Raw genomic sequence first — 27176 nt, 5'->3', positions numbered from 1 at the left:
TATTTTCCCTCCCAAATGTATTCAATCAGCAATACAAGCACATCCTCTTGGACAAGTGCTGGGCTAGAGACCTGAAATACACTTTAAACCAAGGCATAGACTCTGCTCCAAGGTGGCTAAGTGTTTGTTATAACACAACACAGGAAAAGCTGTTGTTGTCAAAGGACCAAGGTAATTAAAATCATAACCTGTACCCCTCCCAGAGTTCCTATAATCAGTGTCCTTCATTCTGACCCTGATGCCCCTTCAGGATACACAGGATTTTAGCAGAGCTCCACAGGGGAAAGCAGACTCAGTGCTCAAGGGACAGGAGACAGTGTGGACCCACCTTGGCTGTGCTGAGCAGGAGATCTTCCCTTTCAGTGACTCCCACTGAGACCTACTGCCACCTTTAATTGACCCCTAGGGACTCAGGGACAATCCCACAGTCCTGTGAGCAGACCACTTGCACACAATGATCTATATCACATACACAAAAGACAATATATTTTAAAATATCTCTACAACATTATACTGATGGTCAATTAAATAGATATTTACAGATGGTTGGAGGGAATGAGGAAGGGACAGAGGTGGACACAAATGGGGGTTGGACACAGAATTATACATGTCTATCTGTCACAAGGGACAACTTGCACTCAGTGGCTCAACTATATTTGTGAATTGTAGTGTATTTACATTAGATCTGAAATGAGATTAAAGAAGAAAAGCAATCTATATACCTTAAAGAAATCCTCAGTTTATAAAACACGTTCTGATGAAGGCTAAATTGGAAAGGACCACTTTTGAATGGAGCAGTGTTTGTCATAAACAGTTATACACCTCCCTCTGGTGGCTATGAGGAATGGCATGTGTGCTGCTGGCTCCATGGGATGTCAGACAAACAGGTAACATTCACACACACACAACATCAACCTTTTTTTTTTTTCCCAGTCAACACAGCTTTTATTGTATCCTTAAGATATTACAACTGAATCTGAGGAGTCATCTGGCATCTTGCTCTTTCTGTACCCAGACAACTTCGATATTATTCATCAGCCTGCTGAACTGTTCTTTTTTCAGAAACATAGATACTATCCAAAAATTTTCTGATATCCTTGTTTTTAACTGTTGTGGCTTGCTGAATCAAAGCAGCTGAATTTGATACCAGTTCAATGTCATTTCCCTCAAGAACTAACTCATCTTTCTGAGCTTGAGATACTGAACAAGCAACACCTGGCCTCATCCAAGCCCTGCAAATGCATTTTTCACCCAAGAAATTTTGAATTTCAATAAGCGAACCATTCTCCTGAATAATGACGTTGATGGGGAAGTGAGCATACACAGACCTCATCTTGTAATGGAAGCCCAGTGTAACACCCTTCATCGTGTTCTGTACATGACTACAGATAGTGTGAACAGTAGCCAGTTCTTTTCTATTTCCCCACCACTTGTCAACCTGGAGCCTCTTTTTCTTTCCAAGGAGACTGAGTTCTACATTGATGTGATTGAAGTCCCTCCGCAGGGTGCCTCTGGGGCCCTTCACAATTACTGTGAGTCCCTTCAAAATGATTTTCTGGAATGTCGATAGTCTGATTGCTGAGAATTGTCTTCATTCTCACAGTAGATGTGGCAGAGAAAGCATCTCAACGTCAGTCTTGCTGTTAGGAGAAACCAAATTCCATAAAATTGAAGTCTTGAGTGTGCCTTCTACTTGAAGTCCTTGTCTTGATCATGACATGACAGGGCATTTCCCAAGGGCAAGGTGTCAGGGAGTGTTGATGAAGCCCCTGAGCTGTGTTGTGGGTCCACAGCAGACAAGGGAAAGGAGGTCGATGTGTCACAGGACCTGTAGGGAGAGAGTGGGAACGTGCTAGGGTCACTTGTGCACATCCCAGCCCTGTGTATCTGGTGCAGAGAAGTTAGCATATCCAAACAAAGATATGCATGGCCCTTTGCTGTTTATATTAACAATAAAATGTAAAAACAGATTAGAAGTGCATCACACAGCATATTTGTCTCATTTCATCTAAAATGATGTACAACTTGAAAAACTGAAATGAGATATATTACTGGTCACTTTTGCACTTAACATGTGTAATTACCCTATCTATTGAAAACTTTAGAAAACATGAATTTCCAAGCTGCATAATGTTCCTTCTGATCCCTTGTCCTTAAAGGACCTGCTTCCATTGCTCCAGCTACCAGTTTCCCCCCAACCATGTTTTGTTTGTCTCTGAAAGTGGAGCCCATCCTGTCACCCCCAGGCAGCTTCTAAATCTAGGATCATTCCCTGAATGTACCGAGCATGATTCCTGTCCATATTCCTAGTATGGCAGGCACTTCCCAGAATGTCTTCTCTCCTTCTGTGGATTCAGAGCTTCTCCCAGACCAGGAAGCTCCTCAATCAGTTCTCAGTCTGCTCTCTGCTCAGTGTTTGACATACAGTAAATATTCAATCATGATTTGAAAATAATTAATCTAAATAAGTTACGCACTGTTTCTGATGTCATATTAAAATTGGAATTAAATCCCAGAAAAGAATCAGGATTTCTTGAAGCAAAAGGATTGATTTGTCATTTAAAATGTTTGCAAACCAGGAACTCACAGCTTTTACCTGTAATTAACAGTATGAACCCCAGGGGTTGACGGGTTGAAGAAATTCTAAAAGCAAAACTACAGAACGTATAAGTGGGTAACTGGTAGGGGATTGGATGGCTCTTGGAGCCTGACTACAGGTCCTGACAGCTTAGCTGCAAGTTTTCCATGACTGGCTGACACTGGAGCATCTCCTTAGAGGTTTGACCAGGTGGGCCCCTTCTCAGAATCAGAAGTCTGACAGGTGTTATATGTGGTTTTACAAGAATTTGGAAGTATGTGAGTGAGCCCCAGGTCCATCATGAGCTACATAGCATCTCAAGCTTCCAAAACTTCCAAGTGGACAAGGGATGTCTGGGCTTCTGTACTGAAGGCATTTTGTTGAGGTGAATTTGGTTTTGCCTTCACACCTGGGTGTGATCAATTCTGGCCAAGTCCTACAAACCAACACTGAGCCTGTGCTCCTAAGCATGAAGGTGGAGCCTCAGCCCAGGCGGCCCTTCCCCTGGGTCCTCTGATCTCTCTTTGTCTGCTCCCAGTTGAATAAGGGGCTTCAGTCTTTTCCCCTCCAGGAAGAGCTCAGCATCTCCTCCTTGTGAGGACCTATGCTGTGTGCATGGGGGCATCCATCTTCAGGCAGAGAAGAGAGAGGTTGCTAACTAAGGCCTCATTCAGTTACCTCTGGCCATGGGACCCCCTGATTTTACCATGATGGACATCATTGGCCCCCCATCCCTTCTTTGTGGTCTTAGGAGAAAGGCAGAGCTGCATCCCCTGCAGAAGCTGAATACAAGGATGACAGTCCTGGGGGATGGACAAGGGGTGGGGCAGTCCATCACTGCTGGGGGAGCCTGAGGGATGGCAGGGCCTGTAAGTACCTCCCAGGATGCCTGGCCTGAGGCTCAGACTTTCCTGCAGCTTCTCCATCACCTGATATGTTTTGGGAAAACTCTTTCTGCTCATCGGAGCTCAAGTGGGTGTCACTGTTGCAAATCAAATTTCCCCTGGGTGGAACATATCCAGGACCCTGCCTTAATGAGATGCCCTGCCTTATTTTTAATTTTTAAAAGTTTAAAATTTAAACCAAAAAACAATGATTATCATTCTATTCATCTGTTACTCAGCCAGACACAACAGGTCACAAGTAATATATTATCACTAATAAGAATAATCAGGAATTGTAAATTCACAAACACCTCAGGAGTGTAGGCATCCCGGCACTGAAGATGAGGGCAGGAAACAGCCTGACTGATACAGCACATCGTTCTGCTCTGGCTCTGGCGCTGTCGCAGGCAGGAGAGCTGGAGCTGGCTCTCCATCCAGAGGGGTTTCCCCAGCGGGTTTTGCAGCAGGTGCTGTCACTCCAAGAAAGGAAACTCTCATCAATAGGACTGCTTTCCCACGTGTCTCCCAAAGCCAGGGGAGCCCTCACTGCTACTCAATGAACTCTCAGTCCATGATTCCACCCCCAGTAAGGCTTCCCAGACTGCAGTCCAGGGGATGAGGATTCTGAGCCTCCTAATTGCTCCTGGTCAGTTCCAGCCTCAGGAGGCTCTGCTTTGTGTGGTCCAGTGCCTTCCCCTCCTCACTCACCCCATCACCTACCCTGCATCCTCCTCACCATCACTCTTTGCCTCTGGGAGTTCCACTTGCTCCAGCTGTGCCAGAAGGAGGTGGGCCTGCTGCTTCAGGTCAGAGCCAGGCATGCTCAGCTATATGTAAGTGAGCACTGTCTTAAAGCATGGAAATTCTGGAGGCTGGTGGAAATCATCTGGGTACTGGAGCAGCCTGGTTCCCAGGATGTAGGACATGGCCCTGGGGGTAGTCAGAAGGCACCAGAGTCAGAGGCCTGGCCTCTCCTTTGAGGCTGGGCTCCCAGGGGCCCTGAAGGGACCTGGGCCTTTTTGCCTTTGGCTCCTGCCCATCCAGACGCTGCCTCTGCTCCACATCCCATCTTACCTGGCAGTCTGGGCAGAGGCAGCCTTGAACACACAGGAGAGGCTGCTGCTAGCCTTCTGAAGGGACAGCCCTTTGTCATTGCTATGACCACCTCCACACCTCTTCAGGACACCTGTCACACTGCTCGGTCCCTCTCCTTGCCCACACCTACTGGATGTGTTCTCTCTGAGTGTAGGAAAGCTGTCTGCTCTTAGCACTGCCATCTCAGGAACACAGTAGCTGCTCTATCACTGTCTGACCCAGGAGGGAACAGACAGGCTCTGTATGCCACCCAGGCTTCCCACGGGCCCTCTCACAGCTCAGAATTTAGCTCCTGCACCTGCCTGCTGTCTAACCCTCCAGAAATCCTGCCTGAATCTCCTCCTGCCTCTGGCACTCACCTCCAATAGGATGCCACAGCTGTCCCCTGAGTCTCACTGGGTCCCCTGAGCACCAGCTAAATCCCCACCATGGAGGCTCCACCAGATGGTAAGCAGGATGCCCTCCACCCCTTGTGTGCTGGGTCCCAGGAAGGAAGTAGGGGGCAGGGCTGGGATGGAGAGGGGATGGCTGTGGGTACTCTCAGGAGCTTAGTCAGTCCTAAGACCTCCTGGATGCCCCTCACAGCACCACAGCCACATCCACAGCTCTGAGGGTCTCCTTTCCTCTTTCCAGGAGAAGCCCTAAGACTTCTGCTCTCAAGCCAGAATCAGAGGATATGTTGGATCCAGTGTTCTTCTCATCCCTCTCCATCCACAAAGCCCACAGCTCCACACAGTCTTTGAGAAAGGGAGTCCCTCCCACTTCATTCAGAGAGACTCACAGTTTCAGCTGGTGCAGGGGTTTACTGTCCTCATCAGTATGAGGAAGGATGCATCCATATCTAGAGGAGACCAGGAAGGTGTCATATGGCCTGTCCTGAGAGCACTACCTGGATGTGATGTCTAGTGTGACAGTGTGACTCCGAGGAGAATAGAAGCCCTGAAGGGCAGGGCTGTGGTCTGCTCGATGCATTAAATGATGGTTGTTCCTAGAAAAGCCCCTGTCCCTTGGTGCCCTTCCTATATATTTGAGGAATGAATGACTGAGCCCACCCAGCCTCATAGCACACATCTGAGTGGGCCTGGGACCCCACTTGTCCCTCCAAGGGATCGCTACTCTCACTCTCCTAGGACAGGGACAGCTAATGGCATCACAAATCCCCTTTGAAATGGGAAAACCATTCCACCAAAGGCCAAAGTCCCAGTGACACAGGAGGCAGAGGCTTCCTCATGGGCAGGATAATGACAAATTAGCACAACCACAGAATCTCCAGCTGACTTTTCCAGGGTCCAGGGCCCCTGAAAGCACTTTCCATGAAGGGCCCCTTTGTTCCTACCCTCCTAGGGCCTGATCCTCTCTTGACCCCAGTGTGCAAAAGGGTAAACAGAGGCTCAGAGAGGTAAAGTGACAATCCCACATGTCACTGCAGTTAGGTGCCCCAGTCACCAGTGTCCCATGAGAGTAAATTACTCACTGTTGGAACACAAGGCCCAGCACATGCTGGGTCATAGCAAAACCTCTATAGGTGCCCAGCAATGTTTTCAGGTAGGAGGGGTTGTCGCCCAGGATGGCAGTCACCAGGTTTGCCACTAGCTTCTCCAGCCTGTGTCGCTGAAGTCTCCACACCCTGTAGGTCTCATCCCTGGTCCCTGATGGTATATCTTACTTCTGGGGAGGAAAGAGGAGAGTCATGAGTCAGAGGCAGCACCAGGGACCCCCAGGGGGTTGGGGCTGGAGTTCAGACTGAATCCTCAAGCCTCAAGTTCTTGTGCCTGAGGTGGAATACGGGAGCCCTGAGCAGACTCAAGGTTCTCGGCATCAACAGTACAAGGGGCGGTGGACGATGATTAAATGCATTAGTGTCTCAAATCATTGTGTCAGCACCACAGTGACATCACATCCCTGCATCAACTACCTCATCCCTGTAACTGCTGTCACAGCATCCCATTGTAGAGATGAGAACACAGAGGTTGATCTTGGGGTGGGAGGGAACAGAATTGTCAGGGTAATGTGGACACATGGAGACAGAGAATAAACAGGACAATCTATAGAAGATGCAGAAACACCCTTGACTTAACATGAACTGAAATTCTGTCAAAGTGTCTTTCTGAGATTCTGACTTATATTTGGGCACTGACTTTGCATCTGGCCAAGGCAGGGCCTGGGCTGTGAGGGCAGATGGGAGAGATGGGGCATCAGATTCCTTGGCCAGCAGGTCTCAAAGAGGGAGCCCAGGGGAGGAGCAGGGCAGCTCTGTTACCTGGGGCTTCCTGGGTGTGGCATCTCCTCCCTTTCAATCACCTTGATACTATTCTGTGTTCTGTTGGTGTCATGGGGCACCTGCCCCTCTTGCAGGGAGATGGAGCAGGGGACTCCATGGACCAGGTCCTGTCCCATCTCCTGTGTGTAGTCCTGCAAACACAGTGCCCAGCAGCTGGGCAGAAACCTCAGAGCCATGTCTCGCTGTCTTCCTGGTCCTCATATCCATAAGATATCTCCCCTCCAGTCACACACACTCAACTTTCTGTACAAACATCCATCAGGGACAAAAAAGCAGACAACCCTAGGGCATTGGACTCCCATTGGCATGGGTAAGAGGTCCCTCAGGATTCCTCTTCCCCCCTGCCAGCCCTGTCTTTGTGTGTGGTCATGACAGGACTATCAGGTACAACAAGTTCCTGCCAGATGGGACAATTCCCCTCAGGTCCCCCTTCCCCCACATGGAGATGAGGGGAAGTGGGCCTGACCAGGGAGGGCTCCCAGAGGTGGCTGTTCCCAGGTTGGCTTGTTCCAGGCCACCTCATATTACCTTACATGACCTCTTCATACTGGACGATGGGCATCGTGCTTGAGAGTTCCACCAACTCCTACAGCTACTGAACAATCTCTCACTCCAGGGTCTCCTGATGGAGAAGCCCTGGGAGACTAGGAATTGGGAAGGGAGCATGTTTCTCCATCAACTGTCTCCAACCAAGTGTGCTGGCTCTGGCACCATCACTAGAATGTGGGTGCCTGGTAGCCAGTTTCCACTTCTGCCGGGGGCTATGGTCAAGGAAGTGATGTCACTTCCTGGGGTCTGCTTCCTGGAACCCCCTCCTCAGACAACACCTCCACACACAGCCCTCTGGGCTGCTGCCTGCTCATGCCCTTCTCCACATAAATCCACATCTTCGACAGTTACAGCTGTCCCGCCCTCTCCACGGCTCCTGGGGAGGGTCTGCGTGAAGCTGTGAGGAGACGACCTGGCTTCCAGACTCCACTCCTTGTTCTTACCTGTTCGCCATCCTGGATAAGTCCTGGTGTCTGTCCAGGCCTGTCTGTTTCCCCACCTGCATAATGGGAATGATTCTAGCAGTTTCTTCCAGGGATGTCTCAGCATATGCAGAATAAAAATGGAAAAATGAGGGAGTGGTGTCATATGTAGGAGATGCCTCCTATCCCTTTTTTCTTTCTCTTATGCCCTCCTCCATGTCTGTTTCTCTTCCGGTCCCACCCAATCATCCTTATTCAATGTCATTGAGCACGGTGTCTATGTGTGTGTCTTTGTGTGTGTGTGTGTGTCTAAGCCAGTACTCACTCTCTGTGTGGCCAGCAGAAAACTGCTCCCACATGGGAGGGATGGGCAAGAGCATCCTGACATCTGAGGGCTTCTAATTTCCAAAGCAAACCCAATGAGGGGTTTGAGGTCCTGGCTCAGGGGTCAGAGATCATGACTCAAGGCTATGCAGGTAGCCGGGCTGGAACTTGGATCAAAGACAGTGTGTCTCCACTGTCCACACTCTGTACCACAGTGTTGTGGGCAGAGAAACTGTCCACTTCTCTGGTCAGTCTGTGGGCTGAACTTCTCCAGCTGGACATGCAGTGACCCAGAGACAGATGGGCAGATGATGGCTGTCATCACCAGACTTGAGAATCTCATTTGCTGCTTCCTTTATGTTTCTGTCTTTAAATGCTTCTCCCCAAGACTGAGGCTGGCTGTCAGGCTTTATCCAGGCCTAATCCCAGTAGAACCAGAGGTGAGGTCACTAGGAAAAAGAGGCTTTTACTCAGCTGGACTATCTCAGCTTGCTTTTTGCCCCCTAAGAAGCACTTTTTTCCCAGTGACTTCATTACAAAGTAGTCTCAGTTTTGCCATTTGTTTAGATTCCTTGTATTACTTATATCTTGTAGAATTTATCTTTGTCTGTGTGACTTACTTTGCTTAGAATGACAGTCTCTTGGTTTCCCAGACATAGACCCCAATATTCACAGCAGCACTATTTACAACAGTGAAGACACAGAAGCAACTTAAAAGTCCAAGGACAGATGAATGGGTAAGAAAGATGTCATATGTGCACACGATGAAATACTACTCAGCCATAAAAAATGAAATAATATCATTTCCAGTAACATGGATGGACATGACTTTGAACATACTAAGTGAAGTAAGTCAGACAAAGGCAAATATATCACTGGTATGTGGAGTCTAAAAAAATGATCCACATGAACTTATTTATAAAACAGAAACAAACTCACACACATAGAAAACAAACTATGGTTACCAGGATGGGAAGTGTTGGTGAAGAGGGATAAATTAGGAGTGTGGGATTAGCAAGTAGACACGACTATACACAAAACAGATAAACAAGGACCAATTTATAGTACAGGGAATTATATTCAGTAACTATTAATAACCTATAATGACAAGAATATGAAGAAGAATATATATACATGTATATGAATCACTATCTATACAGCAGGATCTAATACAACACTGTAAATCCAATGCACTTCAATAAGCCATGGGGACAGAGAGGGCACAGGGATCCCAGAGGAAATAGAGCTGCCCAGCCCTGATGGGGGTGGGGCTAAAGAATGATGAAGGGAGGGGACCTTCAGGCAGAAGGTCTCCTGAAGAGAATGAATGGGGAGCCATGAACCCTTTCATGCTGGAATCCTCCGATGGGATTGATGGCTCAGCTTGTAAGGACCATGCTGCCAAGTCACAAGGAAAATTGACCAGAAGAGATGAGGAGGGTAGGTGTGTTCCTCCCTGGGAGTCTGGCACAGGAACAGACAAGAGGGAGGGAGTGTGAATGAGGCCAGGCCCAGGCCCTGAGGTCAAGGAGAAGGGGAAGGATCAGAGGGCGCTGGTGGAGGAGAGGTGACAGGATCTGGTGATCATTTAGCCCAGAAGTAGAAGGAGACAATCCCCAGATTTCAGGCAGAGGAAACTGGGAGGATGGTGCTGACATTTCCCACACACAAAACAGAGAAAGAATGGGCTTGAAGGAAGGATGATGACTTTCCTTTTGGACATGATGCTAAAGTGTCTTCAGGCCTCTGACTCTGAGTCCAGCTGCCTCGTGTTACTGGGAACTTTTAGAAATGCAATTTCTCAGGCCCTACCCCAGACCTCCTAGATCAGGAACCCTGTGGGTGGGTGGGGCCAGCAATCTGGGTGTTACCAAACCCTCCAGCCCTCCCAGGAAGGGTGTGCTGGTCAGTGTTTAACAACTCATTCCTGGGGAGAGGGTAGGAGCCCTGATTTTAGTGTCTGCCAATTCAGTGGTGGGAACCATCCCACCACAGTTGACTTCTAGCCACTCATCTGACTTCAGACCGAGTTGAGAAGAGACACAGCAATTGTCACCCTCAGGCAGCATGGTAGCTCCAGGTGGTTGTGCTGTGAACCTGGGGCCCCAGAACCACTGATGGAGCCAATTGCTTGAACGTATCTACTAGGCAGGTAGATGTGTGGGTGTAAAGCTGAAGGGAGGACTTGCGGTGCAGGAAGTGTTCTGGAGATGTCAGCGGAGATACAAGCTCTGACCAGGTAAACACAGGGACAGAAACATGAGTAATGATTCTTGGTTCCTGCCCTTAAGGAGTGTGCAGTCACTTAGAAAGAGAAATAACCAACCATTCCAGAGAGAATGACATTAGTGTCAAGGGGGTGAGCCCCTCAACCTGAGAAGTTTCCTGGAGGAGGTGGCAGGACCTGGGTTTTCAAACACAGGAAGGACATTAGGCAGGTGGAGAAGAGGGAGGCCAGTGTCCCAGGCAGAAGGGAAGGGAGAGGAGAGAAAAGAGCCAATAATGTCCAGGGGCTGCATGTGGGTGAGCACGGCTGATGGGAGGGGTGAGCACTGCTATGACAGAGGGGAGGCCAGGGAAGTCAGGTCCAGGAGGGAACTGGGCTCAGAGAAAAGGAAGTTAAACTTCATTTTGGAACCTATGAGGAATTGGTAAAGTATTGGAAGGAGTGGTGCCTATGATCAAAACTGAAAGGTCATGCTACCTCCTTAATCATCATGCTCTATTTGCTATGAAATTTCTTCTGCTTCTCAAACACATCAAGCTATTTGTCACTACCAGCCTCTTTGTGTGCACTTCTTTCTTCCTAGGACCCTCACACTTGCTCACCTCTGGGTTGACTTCAATAAGTTGCTGCCCAAGTGTCACCTCCGCCGAGGGACCCTCAGGGCCATGACATGAGTTAGAACAGGCCCCTCATTTCTCTCCATCACAGAACCTCCTCCAGCTCCTTGTGAGAGATGGCATGAACCACAAACTATAAGGATCTTAGTGGTTTCTGTGGCTGAGTTTAAAATGTGTGCATTTCAACTCCAATGCCAAATGGAAAAACCAACTGTTATCCCACAATGAAAAAAAAATTTTAATTGTGTTTAATGGCATTGAACTTTGCTCTCAGGGCCCTATTCTAATGTTCTCCCCGCTCAGGATACTTAGGCTAAGTTAGTAGGTTTTCCAGATCCTTTAAACATTCTCTGTCCAGTTCAAAGTTTGACTACAGTTTTAACAAATACCCTCAGTTACTCATGGTGTCTTCATATTCCCCTTCCCTTGTCTTCCTTTTCAATAGGCCCTGGGCACAGGGAAAGCTCACACACCACAACCCTTGGAAGGGGGACTGGAGAGGGGAGAGGCCTGTTGCAATGCTTCTGGATGCCAGCCTTTAACCTCTGACAGCTTCAGTTGCAGTGAGGAGGGGCAGGGCTTCCAAAGTTAAACACAGAATTACCAATTGATCCAGCAATTCCGCCTGTAGAACTAAATTTCCAAAAGAATTCTAACCAGGGTCCGTGTTCACAGTAGCATTATTCTCAACAGCCTAAAGGGGCAAGCAACATGTGTCCATCTGCAAATGAATGGGGGAAACAAATGTGGTGAATACACACAATGGAATATTATCCCACCTTGAAAACAAATTCAGTTCTAAAGTTAGGGTTAGCAGGGGGTAATGTGGGCAGAAAGGTATAAGCTGGGTATTGAAATTTGCTTCTCTTGGGGAATAATGGAAATGTTGGCTATCTTGATTGTGGTAGTTGTTTCAATGCTATATACATCTAGCAAAATTCATCAAATTATACACCTGAAAGAAGTGTCATTTACTGTTCAGGAATCTACCACAATAAAGGTCTTAAAAAAAAAAAAAGAAAGAAAGAAAATCAATGTAATGGCAATGCAAAAAGGAAAAAAATAGGATTTAAGTTCTGATACCTGCTAGAACATGGATGAATCTTGAAGATGTTACACTAAGCAAAGTATGCCAGACACGAAAGGCAAAACAGTGCATGATTCTGTTGCTGGTGGATGTAACTGGTGTTCCAGGTTCTTGTCCTGTCCCAAAAGGAATTCAGAGACAAGACACAGTGGTTAAAAAAGTCAAGTGAGAATTTATTAAAGGACGGATAGCACACTCTCAAGGCGAGAGTGGGCAGGCTCAGGTGAGGGGCTGCCCTGAGTTTCTTTGGCAAGTTGGTTACATAGGGTGTAAAAATGCCAAATATTTATTAGGGAGGGAAGGGCCTGGGGTCATAATCCCTGATTTTTACCCCAACTCCACCTTCCCAAAGGGAGGAGGGATTTTTATCCTAATTTAGTCTGGGTGGGAAATGTCATAGAGTCAATGAATGATGGGTACTTCTAATCTTGCAAAGTTAATTTTATTGAAATGTGGGGAAAATGTGCAAAAGATTTCAGACACTGGAAATTTCTGCCTTTCCTTTCTTTTATTGACCTCTGAAGGTGTGACCACTTATTAGCCTAGAGGTTCCTGCTTTTCTTTCTCTGTCCAGGGACCCCTGGTGCTTATATGTTGTATGGTTTCATGCATTTGGCCTGTGGCCCTCCTTTCTGCCCAAATCTGCCATTTGTTCTGTGTCTTTCTCTGCTCTTATCTAGCTATGAGCCTGCTTTAACATCACTGCAGGACTTCTCACTTACATGAGCATCAGCAGGGAAGGAGCAGATGGCTAGAGCCCTCAGGACCCCCCAGCCAGGCCTGTGAGCACTGGGCTGGAGGAGGTGGCACAGTCCTTGCCCCATGCCCACAGTGGGAGTTGTGATGGGCTTCTAATGCATTTTACACCCAAGTATTCTCCAGAGCAGTGTTTTTTCCCCACAGCCCTGTCCAGGGCATGAGTTAGGGGCCACACACAGTTTGGGATGGGAGGTGAGGGGCTGACCACTGGTAGTGGTGCTCAAGATGGGCCGGTAGCCTCGTGATCCACATTTCATAGTGGGGCCAGGGTAGGTTCTGGGTGCATCTTAATCAACTATTTGCAGCAGCCCCTACCCATTTCTGACATTGCCCTGACACACCGGGGAGCCACATCCAGGCAGGCCCTGTGTAACCAGGGATTCTCCACCCCACTGATATGGGCCTGGTGCCCAGAGCAGGGTTCCTGAATATGGGCAGCCCTAGGTGATCTACCCTTGTCTAGCTGGATGGGGGATCTTGTACCTGAAGATTGTAGCTGGAAAACCTCAATGAGATGAGCTCCAGGCAGTGGCAGAGAATAGCCTTGAGCCTCCCTGACCCACCCCCATTTCTGTGGACTCCTCACCCAGCCTCAAGGCCTCCCCATCCCCCAGAGATGTCCTCAGCAAATGGAGTTCAGCTCCATCTTTCCTGTTACATTTTTGTTCCTGGAAACTTTGCCTATTAAGTGTGAATCTCATGGATTTTGCAAATAAAGTAGGCTGTCAGGAATGAAGCTGTTGTCACAGGGCCCAGAATTAGAGAAATGGTTAAACTGAATCAAACCACTTCAAAGAAAGGGGTGGGACTTCCTGAGGACAAGACTGATAGGAAGTGGGATGGCTGGGGGTCTAGGGGCTCAGGTTGGGGGATGGGATCTGGGAGAAAACAGCACTTGTTCCCTTCATGTCTCTGTGTCACACTCTGGTAATTCTCACAGCATTTCATATTTTTCATTACTATTTGACTTGTTATGATAATTTGTGGTCCCTGATGTTACTATTACAAAAAGATTGCACGTTGAAGTTTCATATGATGGTTAGCATTTTTAAGAAAGAGTATTTTTTTGATTAAGGCAGCTTTTTTTAAGACATAACACTATGGCACACTTTATATACTATAGTGTAAATATAACTTTAATATGACTGGAAAGACCAAAAAAATTATGACTCATTTTACTGTGATATTTACTTTATTGCAGTGGTATAAATCCAAGCCTACAATAACTCTGAGATATGCTTGTAACAGTCTTGTTATGTGACAGTCTAAGTCCTATAGATTGAGTTTGCCACTTTCAGATTGCCTTAGCTATTATTGGTCACTAAATCTGCATATACATTTTAAATTTGACCAAAAAGAAAAAATGTTGGATGGTGATTAGGGCAGCAATGAATCAACCAATCTGGGGAGAAATCAGCCTTCAAAGTCATTAAAAGTCCTTTTTGTTTTTTAACTTCTCAATTTTGGGATGCAGTGTTTAGATTTCTAGAACTGCTTTAGGCCTGTTATAAATGTAACAGCAATGTAACACAGTATTTATAATGCACATATTTGAATTGTACAACTTGATACAATTTAACAGATGTAAATGTGTAACCATCACAATATAGTGAGCCTACCCATCACCTCCAAGGATCACTGCCCTTTATTGCCTGACATCCTGTGACTTGAAAACAAGTAGTTTTTGTTTCCTTTTACCCAATTTTGTCAGGCAGGAGGGTAAGTCTAGCACATGCTACCCTAGGCAGAAAGGATACAATTGTCCTGGTATCACTTATTTTTTCTATTTGTTGATCACACACAAAAATATGATTTTTATAGTCAGTTTGCTAAATTCACTTATTTCTAATAACTCTTCCATAGACTTTATTGACTTTTTTACTAATACAATGATATCACCTGAAAATAAGGAGTTTTAATTCAATCTTAAAAGTTTTTATGCCATTTTTTGATTTTTTGTCCTTTCTAACCTGACCAAGATAGAGCTTTCAGTCCAATGTTGAATAGACTTTGTGGTGACAAGACTTCCTGTTTCATTATTAATATCAGGAAGAAGTAGTCCAGTATTTATCTGCTTAGGATGATTTTTTTTAGTGAAATTTCCTTTCATCCCTAGTTTAGTTTTTTTCAATCATGAAGGTGTGTAAAGTGTTCTAAAAGATGTTTTCTGAATCTACTGAGATGCTAACATGGCTTCACTTGCCTTTTTCTACTTATGTGTTAGCTACGTCAATTAGCTTAAATGTTCACACATTTACTTTGAAATGACTTCAAACTTTAAGTCATAAGCAGTGCACAAAAACAGATTTCCCAAACTGTGCACTGCATTTCCTCCATGCCTCTAGCACACTTGCTTGCAATCTTAAACCTATACACACACTCACACATATTCCTCTTTCTCTGATGCATTTGAAAAAAAACAGCAGACATGGGACTCTATTTCCCCTAAATACTGGAGTGTGTATTCCCCCCCAAAAACACTTGCTTACTGAACCAAATCAAGAAATAGACATTATCATTCAATCCATAAACTATGAATTATGCCAATGGTTCTTTCCTTTTTGTTTCCTTGTTAAGATTCTTCAGCCTCCTCCAATCTGGAAGTCTTTTCCTTTTATGTCCTTGCCAATTTAAACATAGGCTTTCCATTCTGTGAAAGAACCTTTCAAGTGGGTTCATCTAATGTTTCCTCATGATCACACTCTGGCCACGCATCCTTAGCAGGAATATAGCATGAGTGATGCTGGCTCTTTTCAGTGCATCTCATCAGGGAGTACAACACACTGACTTGCTCTGCCACTGGTGAAGTGAACTTTGATCATCTGATTATGTTGTTCTCTGACAGGCTTATCATAAAGTTACTGTTTTCACCTCTGTAGCTGATCAGTATTTTGTGGGGAAATATTTGGAGATTATGCCAACATCCTGTCCATCAAACCTCTACCCACAAACTCTAGCCTGTGTTGTCAACTACTTACTGAATCAACCACCAGTATGACGGTTACCACATTGTGTTTTTCTATTGCCATTGTTCCTTCTACATTTATTAGCTGGCATTGTAAAAAGCTTTCCTTCCTTTATGGATTAACATATTTATATCTGTATAAATTAATGTATTCCTGTTTTACCTTCTGCATTATTATGCTGTTAATTTGTTTTGATGTTCAAATTGTGTCAATCTTGGCCAGTGGAAGCTGTACAAGATGGTTCCTTTGTCCTTTTAATGTGCTTCCAATTATTCTTTGACATTGTATTGTCTAACAGATAAGATGATTCAGGATCATCTTGTATTTCTCCCCATCTCTGACTTTCAATAAACCATACCTTCAGAGACCTCATTGTTTATTGGTGGGAGAATAGTACTTAAAATTAACAACCTGGCACCTGGTGTGCTCAACCTTATGGGGGTGTCACTGTGTTTAGGCCCTCTCAGCACACAGATCCAAAACACACATCCATAAGCAATACTTTATTTGTGTACTTAAAATATGAATTATATTCCAACACTTTAGATTGTTTTCTAGCTTTCCCCTTCTGTGTTTGCAGATACCATCTCCAACAATGAGAAACCTGGCTCTCACCACCCTCAGTACATTTATTTATCTGCCCAGTGTTACCAGCATCTCAGCCATGCTGATCATGTCTTCCAACTGCCCTCAGCACTTCTGATGCAAGGGGGCACATCACCTCCACACCTTTCTCATCCCCCATGTCAGGGCTGTTCTGACTCCCACTCTAGGACAGGAAAGCAGGAGAGAATTGTACATATTGCAAGGGAGAAGGTAGAGTCTGAGAGGAAGGGGAATAGAAGGTCAAATCAAGTGAATTTTAAACATTAAATGCATCCTTTGATTCCTCTAATATCATTTAGTCAAGATATGTGATATGACTGGAATTTTTATTTAATTTCAGGGTTTTGCATCTAAATTCATAAGATAGTGGAATGAACCTTACTTTCCTGAAATATCTTAAGGTTTTGGTATCAGTGTTGTACTAGCTTCATAAAATGAACAGGAAAACTCCTATCCTCCTTTCTCTGGAAGAGCTTATAAAAGCTTGGTACTATTTCTTTAAATATTTGGAATAACTGGAGTGAAGTCATCTGTTCCTGTGAGTTTTCTTTCTGGAAGATTTTCAAAATATGAGTCAGGAATTGTTTGCAGATTTGGTAAGGTACAGTTTACCTCTGGTACGACTCTGCACTGCCACTGAGAGCATGCTGTGTTCACCAAGGGCCCAGCCTGCTGGCAGTTCCTGAATTCTATTCATTTTTCCCTGAGTAAAGAAAATTTTGATAAACTGGCCATGTGTTTGAAGTCTCCTATGTTTCAAAATTTTCACTTCAGCCTTGACTGCCAGATTTCTGCTGGTCTCTGGTTTCTGGTCTCCCTGCACCCTACATCTCCCCTGCCCTGACACCAAGCCATAATCCTCTGACTGAGCCAAGCTCAATATTCAGGCTCCTCCCTGTAGCCAGAATTGGCAGGTGCTCCCATTTTCCCATTTACTTTCTTTCACTCCTCTCCTGAATTTTACCATACCAGCCCTCTCTGCTTTGCAACAACATGTTGCATTTAAATATACTTTCTGTGAACTGCCTTTCTAGTTGTCCTTAGTGAGAGCACTGGTCTGCTGAAAGCTACTGTTGCCTACCAAGTAGTAGAATCTATTTGTGCTCTTTAAAGCTCTGTACTTGACAATGTATATGTTTGTATGTGAATTTTTGCCTTTAAAAAATCATTGTATCACATGTGAGAAGTGGTAAGTATGTGGGGAAATAAAGTTGGGTGCAATAAGTCACTCACATGATGGATGACGGTTGGCCAAACTGGTAAGACACTGGCAGGGCAGAAACCACCTACGTTCTAAACTCAACCACTTCTGCTACAGCTGGTAAGTTGCATTCAAGGCAACCTACCTTGCCCCTTCGATCCACCATTCCAGGACAAGCCACTCAAAATTAGTACACCCCAGAATTATTTTAAAAATCCTGCTGGCAGGCTGCTGTCCTATGTATGTCACAAAGACCAGGTTCTCTCTCTCCACCTGGACATCAGAAAGTCTTCTTGTTGGTGGGTCCCCTGCAAAAACCCTTCCTTGTTTCACATATGCCTGAGCAATAAATCTTTGAATTGTTTACAACTGCCAACTCCAGGTCACATCTAAAACCTTAAGTTGAAAGGAACAGCACACTGGGCAATGGGCCAGACTGTATTTTTACAAAGCAAAGTGCTAAAATGAAAACATTCTCCACATTTCCTAAATTGCTAGACACTTCAATTGAACATCTCTGATGTATGATAAACTTAACTTTAACTTAAAGCTTCCACTTACTTAGAAGTACTTTTCTAATAACTACTATGTGATACCCACTGAGATGCCACTTCAAGTATTTCACACAAGCCCAATAAAATATCACCTCATAGTAAATGTCTTCCTATAATTTCCTATAGCTTGTGCATTTTCCCTGGCCTGTGAGTAAAGACTTCTCTACAAATACTATATATCATTTCTATAAATATTTAGTAAGGTGTGACTTTGGACAAAATCTGCCCTGTATTCATTCACCAATAGGTTTTCTCCGCTCAGTTGTCTCATATACTACATGGTCCAAATTCCAGTAGAAAATTTTCCAATGTCCAGAATATCTTCATATTATTTTCTCTCCTCTTTAAGTTCTCTGCTCTGTATTGTGAGAACTGATTTTTGACCAAAGGTGTTCTCAAAATCATTATATTAATAGATTTTACTCTCCACTTTGTGTTCTTTGTTCTATAAACTCTGGACTTCACCCAGAGTGATTTCCCTCATTTATATTTATAGAGTTTCTCCTCAAATGTGTTCTCTGATGTACAGTGAGTTTTGAGTTGACATAGAATGATTTTCCACAAACATTACATTCATAGGGTTTCTCCCCTGTGTGTATTCTACGATGTACAGTGAGTCTTGACTTCAGACAGAATGATTTTCCGCATTCATTACATTCATAGGGTTTCTGTATTATGTGAGTTTTCTTATGCGCAGTTAGGGATGACTTCTGACGAAAGTTTTTCCCACATTCATTACATTCAAAAGGTTTCTCTCCTGTGTGTGTCCTCTGATGCTGTGTGAAACTCCTGAAGCTGCATAGAAATCTTCCACATTCAATACATGCATAGGGCTTCTCACCTGTATGAGTTTTCAAATGTTTATTAAGAGTTGACTTCGCAGAGAAGGATTTCCCACATTCGTCACATTCGTAAGGTCTTTCCCCTGTGTGAATTCTTTGATGTACAATGAGGTATGACTTCACATAGAAGGATTTACCACATTCATTACATATAAAGGATTTCTCTCCTGTGTGTATTCTCTGATGCAAAGTGAAGGCTGACCTGTGGCGGAAGTATTTTCCACATGTGTTACATTCATAAGGTTTTTCCCCTGTGTGAGTTCTTTGGTGTATAATGAGGTCTGATTTTCGGAGAAAGGCTTTCCCACATTCACAGCACTCATTGGGCTTCTCCCCTGTGTGTCTTTTCTCATGTAGAGTAAGGGCCGAATTACTTGCGAAGGATTTCCCACATTCAGGGCATTCATATGATTTCTTTCGTTTGTGTGTCCTATGATGTTGGGTGAGAATTGACTTTTCAATGAAGGATCTCCCACATTCCTGACATTCATAAGGTTTCTCCCCTGTATGAATTCTCTGATGTTTAATGAGGTATGAATTCTTATAGAAAGTTTTCCCACATTCATGACATTCCCAGGATTTTTCCTCTGTATGGGTTCTCTGATGTCTTGTGTGGGCTGATTTTTGGTTGAAGGTTTTTCCACATTCATGACATTCATAAGTTTTTTCTCCTGTGTGTATGCTCTGTTGTACACCAAAAATTAGCTTTTCACTGAAACAGTTTCCATATTCATTATATTCAATTATATTGTCAATTGAGTGGGTTCCCTGAATTTGAATGAATTCTGACTTCTGGTTCAAAGGGTGAACACTCTGTTCAAAGAGGATGGATTCCTCTAAGAAATTTCCTCCACATTTATTAAAATCATAGTGATTATCAGCTGGATGTGTTCTTTGGTGAGCAGTAAGAGATGGCATATTGCAGAAGTTTTTTCCACATTCAGTGTACTCACAGATGTTCTGTCCTGTGTAAGTTTTCTTCTGAATAACAGAGAGTGAATTTTCATGGAAAGCTTTCCTACATTCATTGTATTCAAAACGTTGCTTCAAAATTTGAATTTTCTGATGCGGAGCAGAGTCTTCATTAAGAGAGAGGCCATTCCCATTTTTATTACATTCATAAGGTTTCTCTTCAGAATGAGTTCTTTCATGTTTGTCACCATGGAGCCATTTTCTACCTTTGTTAAACTCATCAAACTTGTTTCTTGAATAGTTTCTACTGCTATTAATTAATTCTGAAATATAAATAGAGTGACAAGAAAGATTAGCTGACAAGGATATTGAGAGGAAACAGCATTAGATCTGGGGGAGTTCATCAGTTTAGGTCATGATCTCTCATGCCTAGAATATGACAACAGCATATACACATCCAGTCACATCTTCTCTCCTATTCTACCAAGCAGTAATGAATCAATGCTCTAAAAGCTCCAGTTCAAAAAGGAACAGTACTAAAACCCAAGCTTTAATTGTTTCTACTTCTGGTTCATGAGGAATAAAAATATGCAAACAAGAGCAAAACCCAAGAGTAGACAAACCATTCTTGCCACAGGATCAGACTGCACAGTTCTACCCTAGTTGTGGTATTTTCCCTTTATTTCATCAGCACTGGTCAGCAGTGGACCTCTCCTGAGCATCCAACCCCTTTTCAATGCTTTCTGACTTTTGCCCAAACAAATCTCACCTGATTTAGTATCAGTATTCAATCCTGCTTTCATATACATATTTCAACATCTCTATATACCATGAAAACAAAACCTTAAGGGATAAAATTCTAAACCTGGTTCCAGAAATTTCATTTACCTTTACTTTAAGATTTTTGGTTATGCAGGACTATTTTTACTGTTCTGCTATCTACAATACTCTACTTCCTTGAGTTCAATGTCCTAAGAACTGATAATACATATTTTTTAAAACATATCACTGAGACAAACATATCATTATATCTGGATTCAGATCAGAATCACACCATCATTTTACAAATCTAGAATAAATATATTTTTTCCAGGTAAGCCCAGCTGTTTGTCCCCCATAAATTGCTCTTTCTCATCCACTGTCACCCACTCTTAGCTGTTCCTCTGGTCCTGCCTCCTCTATGTGTTCCAGACCAGCCACCTTCAGATGTACAGACATATGGAACTCTCTGGTTCTGGTATGTTGGGCAAACAGGATGTGTTGAGTTACAGATGTTTTACTGGTTGTAGGTTGAAGGGGAGAGACAAAATGAATATCTCACACTGCCATGATGCTGACATCACTCAAAGGGGTAATTTTTAAGAACAGCTTTATGTTATTTTGTGGCTACTACATCAGAATATATGGCAAAAATCAATTTGGCATAAGTCCTAGAGATGGTCGTCCCAATCAGGGAAAGAAGTGTTTGTAGTAAAACCTTAGCATCCATATCTAGAATCTTACACTACTGGAAAGAACAAGCCCCCATGATGGATAGTTTTTGCTTGTATGGACTTTAAAAGGCTTAGAAATTATTTTTACCTGAGGGAAGGCAGTATACCAAGAAGACACCATGACCAGGGCAGTCTCCAGATGGAGATACACTTCAGGAGATGCCTTTTGGAAGAGTAATGCTATTTGCTAATGAGCAAGTGAGTTAAAATGAGCTAATGAGTTACAATCTGATGTCTGACCCATCAGAGGTTCATATGGATCTCTAGGCTGTTGTACCCACCTTCAGGGTTTCAACTTGTGATCTGTGACTGACAAGATGAAAAAGACTTTTAAAAAGAAAACCCTGAAAGTAAAGCCTTGCTGGCCAGCAAAATAATCATCTAATGCCTGGAGTCACAGAAGTCTTCCCTAACTGCCTTCTCTGCTCTGGCCTTAAGTTTTGCCAATCTGAAAGCAGGTGTGATCATCCTGCTCAATGGCAGCACTCTGACAAGGCTGAGAAACATCCCTGTGATGCTATAAGCTATGGAAACACCATGGATCCTGGCAGAACTGTCTGCATCACTTGTTACCTTGCTAAAGGCTTATTCTAATAGCCTGTACAACCAAGATTACAAAAGCTGCCTGAATTTTTAGTTTCTGATTCTTGTGGAAGGCACAAGGTAGTGGGCAGGGCCACCCATTTCTGGGAGAGTGTATCAAATCTGGATTTAACCCCTCTTAGAGGATATCTCACCACTGTTGACTTTTCAACAATAAGGAAGAATGAATCTGATTCTATTTTCCTCACCCACTTCTTGGTATACACACCTCAGCAAGGCAGTCATAGTATTAAATACTGCTGTCTTCAGAATGGGATGGTCTCCGGGTTACTAAGTGGGTATGATGAGGACAAAAAAGCTGTGTGTGGGGAGGGGGCATAGATCTGTTTTGAAATTTCTGAAAATTCAAGATCTCATCCTGACTCTGGTGACATCCTTGGTGTAAAGCTGGAAACAATAGTCTTTTTTCTGCCTGAAGAAATTTATTTATATGCTAAAATGTTAGAGAGAACTCAGGATCCTCCAAGGGAACAAAGGTTTTTTTTATCTCCTTTAAAAAGAGGACAGAGGAGAGCTACCTCTCTCTCTTCTATAGAAACATGGCCAGGTTCATTTTATCAGTGTTCTTCACCTGCAATACTAACTTTGCATGTATGTGTTGGACATTTGGCTTCTGTCTCATTGCACCAAGAGTAAGATATTAAGGTATGTCAGAATCACACAGTTATTACCTGTCTTTAAGTAAAGAATAATTCATCTGTACTGTTCCAGAAACTACATGTACTTTATTTATGATAATATTAACAAAGATAAATATTAAAAACTTAACAATCTGAAACTTTAAATCTCCACAAAGAGATAACTTCAGACCCAAATGGCTTTGTTGGTAAAATCTTCCAAACATTAAAGAAAAAACACAATCTTATATAAAATCATCCACAGAATTGAAAAATGTGAAACAATGCTCAACTCATCTTATGAAAATGAAAATAATATAGCCTTCAACCCCAAATGTGGAAAGTTTCCAACAAGGAGAATTACAGGATAACATCTCCATGGACACACACAAAAAAATCAAATTCAGTAATCATAAAAACAATATATTATGATCAAAGATGATGTATTTCAGAAATATCAGATTGGTTTAACATTTGAAAATTAAGACTACTCACCATAATCACATAATAAATAAGGAAAGCCATATGGTTATCTCACTACATGCAAAAAAAAAAGCATTTGGGCAATTTCAATATTCATAATTGTTTAAAAAGTCTTAGCAAACAAGGAATGGAAGAAAACTTCCTCAAAAAATCAAGGGCATTTACAGAAATCTTTCAGTTAACATCAAAATTAATGGTAACATACTGAATATTTTTTCCCTGAGGTCAGAAACAAGATCAAGATGTTCACTCTCACTACTTCTATAAAACATTTTCCTAGTATACCTAGCCAGTACAAAAGGCAAGGAAAAGAAAAATGGTATAAAGATTGGGAAGGAAGAAGTAAACTTGTCTTTATTAATAGATGATAAAACTGTTTATGTAGAAAATTTTTAGAAATCTGCAAAACAACTACCAGAATAAGTGAATTAGCAAGGTTGTAGGGTCTACGGCCATTCCACCCTGAATGAGCCCAATCTCATCTGATCTTGGAAGCAAGGTTGCAGGATACACAGTAAATGTCCAAACATCAACTGTTTTTCTATATGTTCCCATTAAACAATTAGAGAATAAACAGTTCAGATAGTATAAATGAAAAAATGAAAACAGTATAAAATATTTAGGAACATATTTAATGAAAAATTGGAAAAACTGCTAAACTGAAAACCACAGAACCAGGGAGAAATTAAAGACCTAAGTAAAGGTACCATGGTCATGGATTGGAAACAGCATTGCTGAGATGTCAATTCTCCCCAAAATAACCAGTGAAATCTTAACAACAACAAAAAAAGAAAATCCAAACAGGTGTGTGTGTATGGAAACTGATGAGCTGATTCTAAAATTTTATGAAAATGTAGAAGACCTATTGCAGCACAGAATTTTCCAGAATATCTAAAAACATAGGTATCATTTTAATATATTCTGTAGTCTAAAGATATTCCTGGCAACATTCTGTATTCATGCTGTATAACAACCAAGCAATCTTGACTAAAGCAGCAAACCTAGAAGGCTAACACTGCCAGATATCAAGACTTATTAATAAGTTATAATGCTGTAATAAAAGACAATGTAATATTGTCATAAAGATGGATAGATCAGTGAAAAGAACAGAACAGAAAGCCCAGAAACATAATCACACATATATGATCACCTGATAAATAAGATAAAACTGCAATTCAGTGAAAGGATAGTCTTTTAAATACATTTCTGTTCATCATTAAGAAAGTGATGACATAGTTTAAACAAGGTATTTTCAATACATACCATTGACAAAAGAGTCACACATGCTGGCCTGCTCAAAAAAGAAGGTGGAGGAGGCAGACAGAGACTGCCAGAACTCTGGCTGGTTTCCCAGGACTGCCCCCAAGACCACACCAAGTACCCGCTCCTGCCCCTTTTGCTCCATGGCACAGCTCCTCACTAGGCAAAGGCTGCTGCTGCTGAGGAGAGTGCACACATGGGGGACAGAGCTGGACTGGACCTGACACTACACTGAATGTGATAGGGGGTGTTACTGGTGCTGTCAGGGGCAGTAAATCAGGAGTGTCTTGGAACACTGACATGTGCCAGGACAACTACAGTGGGCACAGTCCAGCCCCTCCTGCTCCTGTACTGCTTCATTCTGAGGAATGGAACCAGCCCACCCAACCCTCAGGGCTTCTGCACTAGCACCTTAAGGCTATTGTACCTACAAGTCAAAAACTGACAATGGTTTTTCTTGTAATAAAAAACTCTCCCAGCAAACAAAGGTCCAAGACTGGATGGCTTCACAGGGAAATTCTACCAAACACATAAAGAACTAATATCTATCCTTCTCACACTATTCTGAAAACTGAAGAGAACAAAACACTCCCAGATTCATTCCACAAGGTGGTTAAGTACCCTGATACCAAAACCAGACAAAGACACTATGAAAACAGAAAATTATAGGCTAATGTTTCTAATGAATATAGATTCAAAAATCCTCAACAAAATATTAGCAAACTGAATGCAGAAATATATAAAAAGGGTCACACACCATGATCACATGGGTAAATTTAAGAGATGCAAGGATGGATCATTATCTGCAAATCAATCAATGTGACACACATTAATGAAAGGAATAAAAGTCACATGATCATCTCAATAGATGCAGATGAAAACATTTGATCAAGTTCAATATTCATTCATGATAGAAACTTTCATTAAAGTGGGTATAGAGGGAGCATAGCTCAACATAATGAAAGCCATTTATGACAAACCCACAGCCAACATCATACTCAATGGTGAAAAGCTGAAAGCCTTCCCATTAAATCCAGGAACAAGACAGGGATGCCCACTATTGCCACTTGTTAACATAGTATTGGAAGCCCTAATCACAGCAATCATAGACACACGCACACAGAGTAAGAGGTGTCCAAATTGGAGGGTCAGAGGTATAACTGTCATTGTTTGCAGATAATACTCCTAGATATACATCCAAAGAAAACAAAAGCACTAATTGGAAAAGATACATGCACCCCAATGTTCACAGCAACATTATTTACAATGTCCAAGACATGGAAACAACACAAGTGCCCATCAAGAGATGACTGGATAAAGAATATTTGGTGTGTGTGGGGGGTGTGTGTGTACACAATGGAATATTACTCAGTCATAAAAAATAAATTGTGTCTTTTGTAGCAATGTGGATGGTCCTAGAGAATATTATGCCCTAGTGAAATTAGTCAGAGAAAGACAAATTATATATGATACCAATTATATGTCGAATCTAAAAAACATACAAATGAATGTATATGCAAAACAGAAACAGACTCACAGATACAGAAAACAAACTTATGGTAACTAAAGGGGAGATTGAAGTGGAGTGGGACAAATTAGGGGTCTGGTTTAACAAACACAAACTACAGTTTATAAAATAGATGACCAACAAAGAGATATTGTATAGCACAGGGAATTATAGGCATTATCTTATAATAACTTTAAATGAAGCACCTGAAACAAATACATTATTGTAAATCTACAATATTTGAATTGAAACAATTTATAATACCCTTCTTCAAAAGCCCCACATTTCAAAATAAGTTTATTTAAGACAAGTATATTTCAAATATGTACCCCAAATGTGTTTCAATAATTAAATGGACAAATAAATTCTGGAATAGTCACAATGGAACACTACACAGCAATACAAAGCAAAAACTCCAAATATATATAATACACATGTATCTCACAAACATAGTGCTGATCCAAAGAAGCTAGATACTATATATATATACACACACACACACACGTGTGTGTGTGTGTGTGTGTGTGTGTGTGTGTGTGTGTGTGTGTGTAGTATATATACACTATATAGTGTGCATGTATGTATATATAGAGTGCAAATACACATACAGTACATACTGTATGATTGAAGTTATCTTAAGTTAAAAACAGGAAAATTTGATCTGTGATAACAGAAGGGAGAGATGTTATTTACTGGTAAGAGGACACCAGGGAGCCTCCTGGGGTGCTAAAAAAAAAAATGTTCCATATGTTAATCTTGATAATGGAAATATGGGTCTGTACATATACAAAATTGTATTTACTTGAACACTTAAACCCTGTGTATTTAACTCTATATATACCTTTAAAGAAAAAAACAAGGAAACCATTTGGGTATGAGAGTGACAATAGGAGATACTGGGTGACTCAGTGACTGGATATTTGAGTCATGTCAACAAGCTACTTCCAAAGGTCCAGAGCCACTAAAAAGTGACTCCTGAAGACCATTTCAATGGCTTTAATCTCTGAACTAACCCTTTGTGATCCAATTTCCTCCTAACCTCCATCTGGCTCCTACTCACACTAACTCACCTGGGACACTCTGGCTTGAGGATTCTTCCTCTAATATCCATGGCTCCTCTCCTTGCTCCAGCTTGAGGATCACTTCTGGCTTAGGGATGCAATACCCTGTAAATGAGAATTGTATCATGAGACAAACTGGATGAGTTTTGGGGCCTTTGAAGGAGGAGGACAGTATAACTCAAAGACAGTACAATTAAAAATGCTCATTTAATACTGTTGTGGGACAGAGGACAACACATTCTTTCTGG

At 42.7% G+C, this 27176-nt stretch overlaps 1 protein-coding gene and 2 pseudogenes across 1 annotated transcript in view; all 3 read right to left on the bottom strand.

Moving 5' to 3' along the window:
- Positions 1-926: 926 nt before the first annotated feature.
- Positions 927-27033, bottom strand: LOC105072436 (large ribosomal subunit protein uL6-like; annotated as a pseudogene).
- LOC141579218 (uncharacterized) overlaps positions 13997-27176 on the bottom strand; it is a 75610-nt gene continuing 62430 nt past the window's right edge. Inside the window, exons 2-3 of the mRNA XM_074374449.1 lie at positions 26938-27033; positions 13997-20227 (exon numbers count right to left, since the gene is read on the bottom strand). Of these exons, the coding sequence (XP_074230550.1) occupies positions 18612-19910 (1299 nt within the window). The 5' untranslated portion in view covers positions 19911-20227; positions 26938-27033 and the 3' untranslated portion in view covers positions 13997-18611. The remainder of the gene's footprint in view (positions 20228-26937; positions 27034-27176) is intronic.
- Positions 20234-27176, bottom strand: part of LOC141579219 (zinc finger protein 81-like) — a 70035-nt pseudogene continuing 63092 nt past the window's right edge.

The sequence above is a fragment of the Camelus bactrianus genome, chromosome 11 (assembly GCF_048773025.1).
Source record: "Camelus bactrianus isolate YW-2024 breed Bactrian camel chromosome 11, ASM4877302v1, whole genome shotgun sequence".
NCBI lineage: Eukaryota > Metazoa > Chordata > Mammalia > Artiodactyla > Camelidae > Camelus > Camelus bactrianus.
The sequence above is the reverse complement of the archived record's forward strand: the minus strand, read 5'-3'. Positions and strand labels throughout refer to the sequence as shown.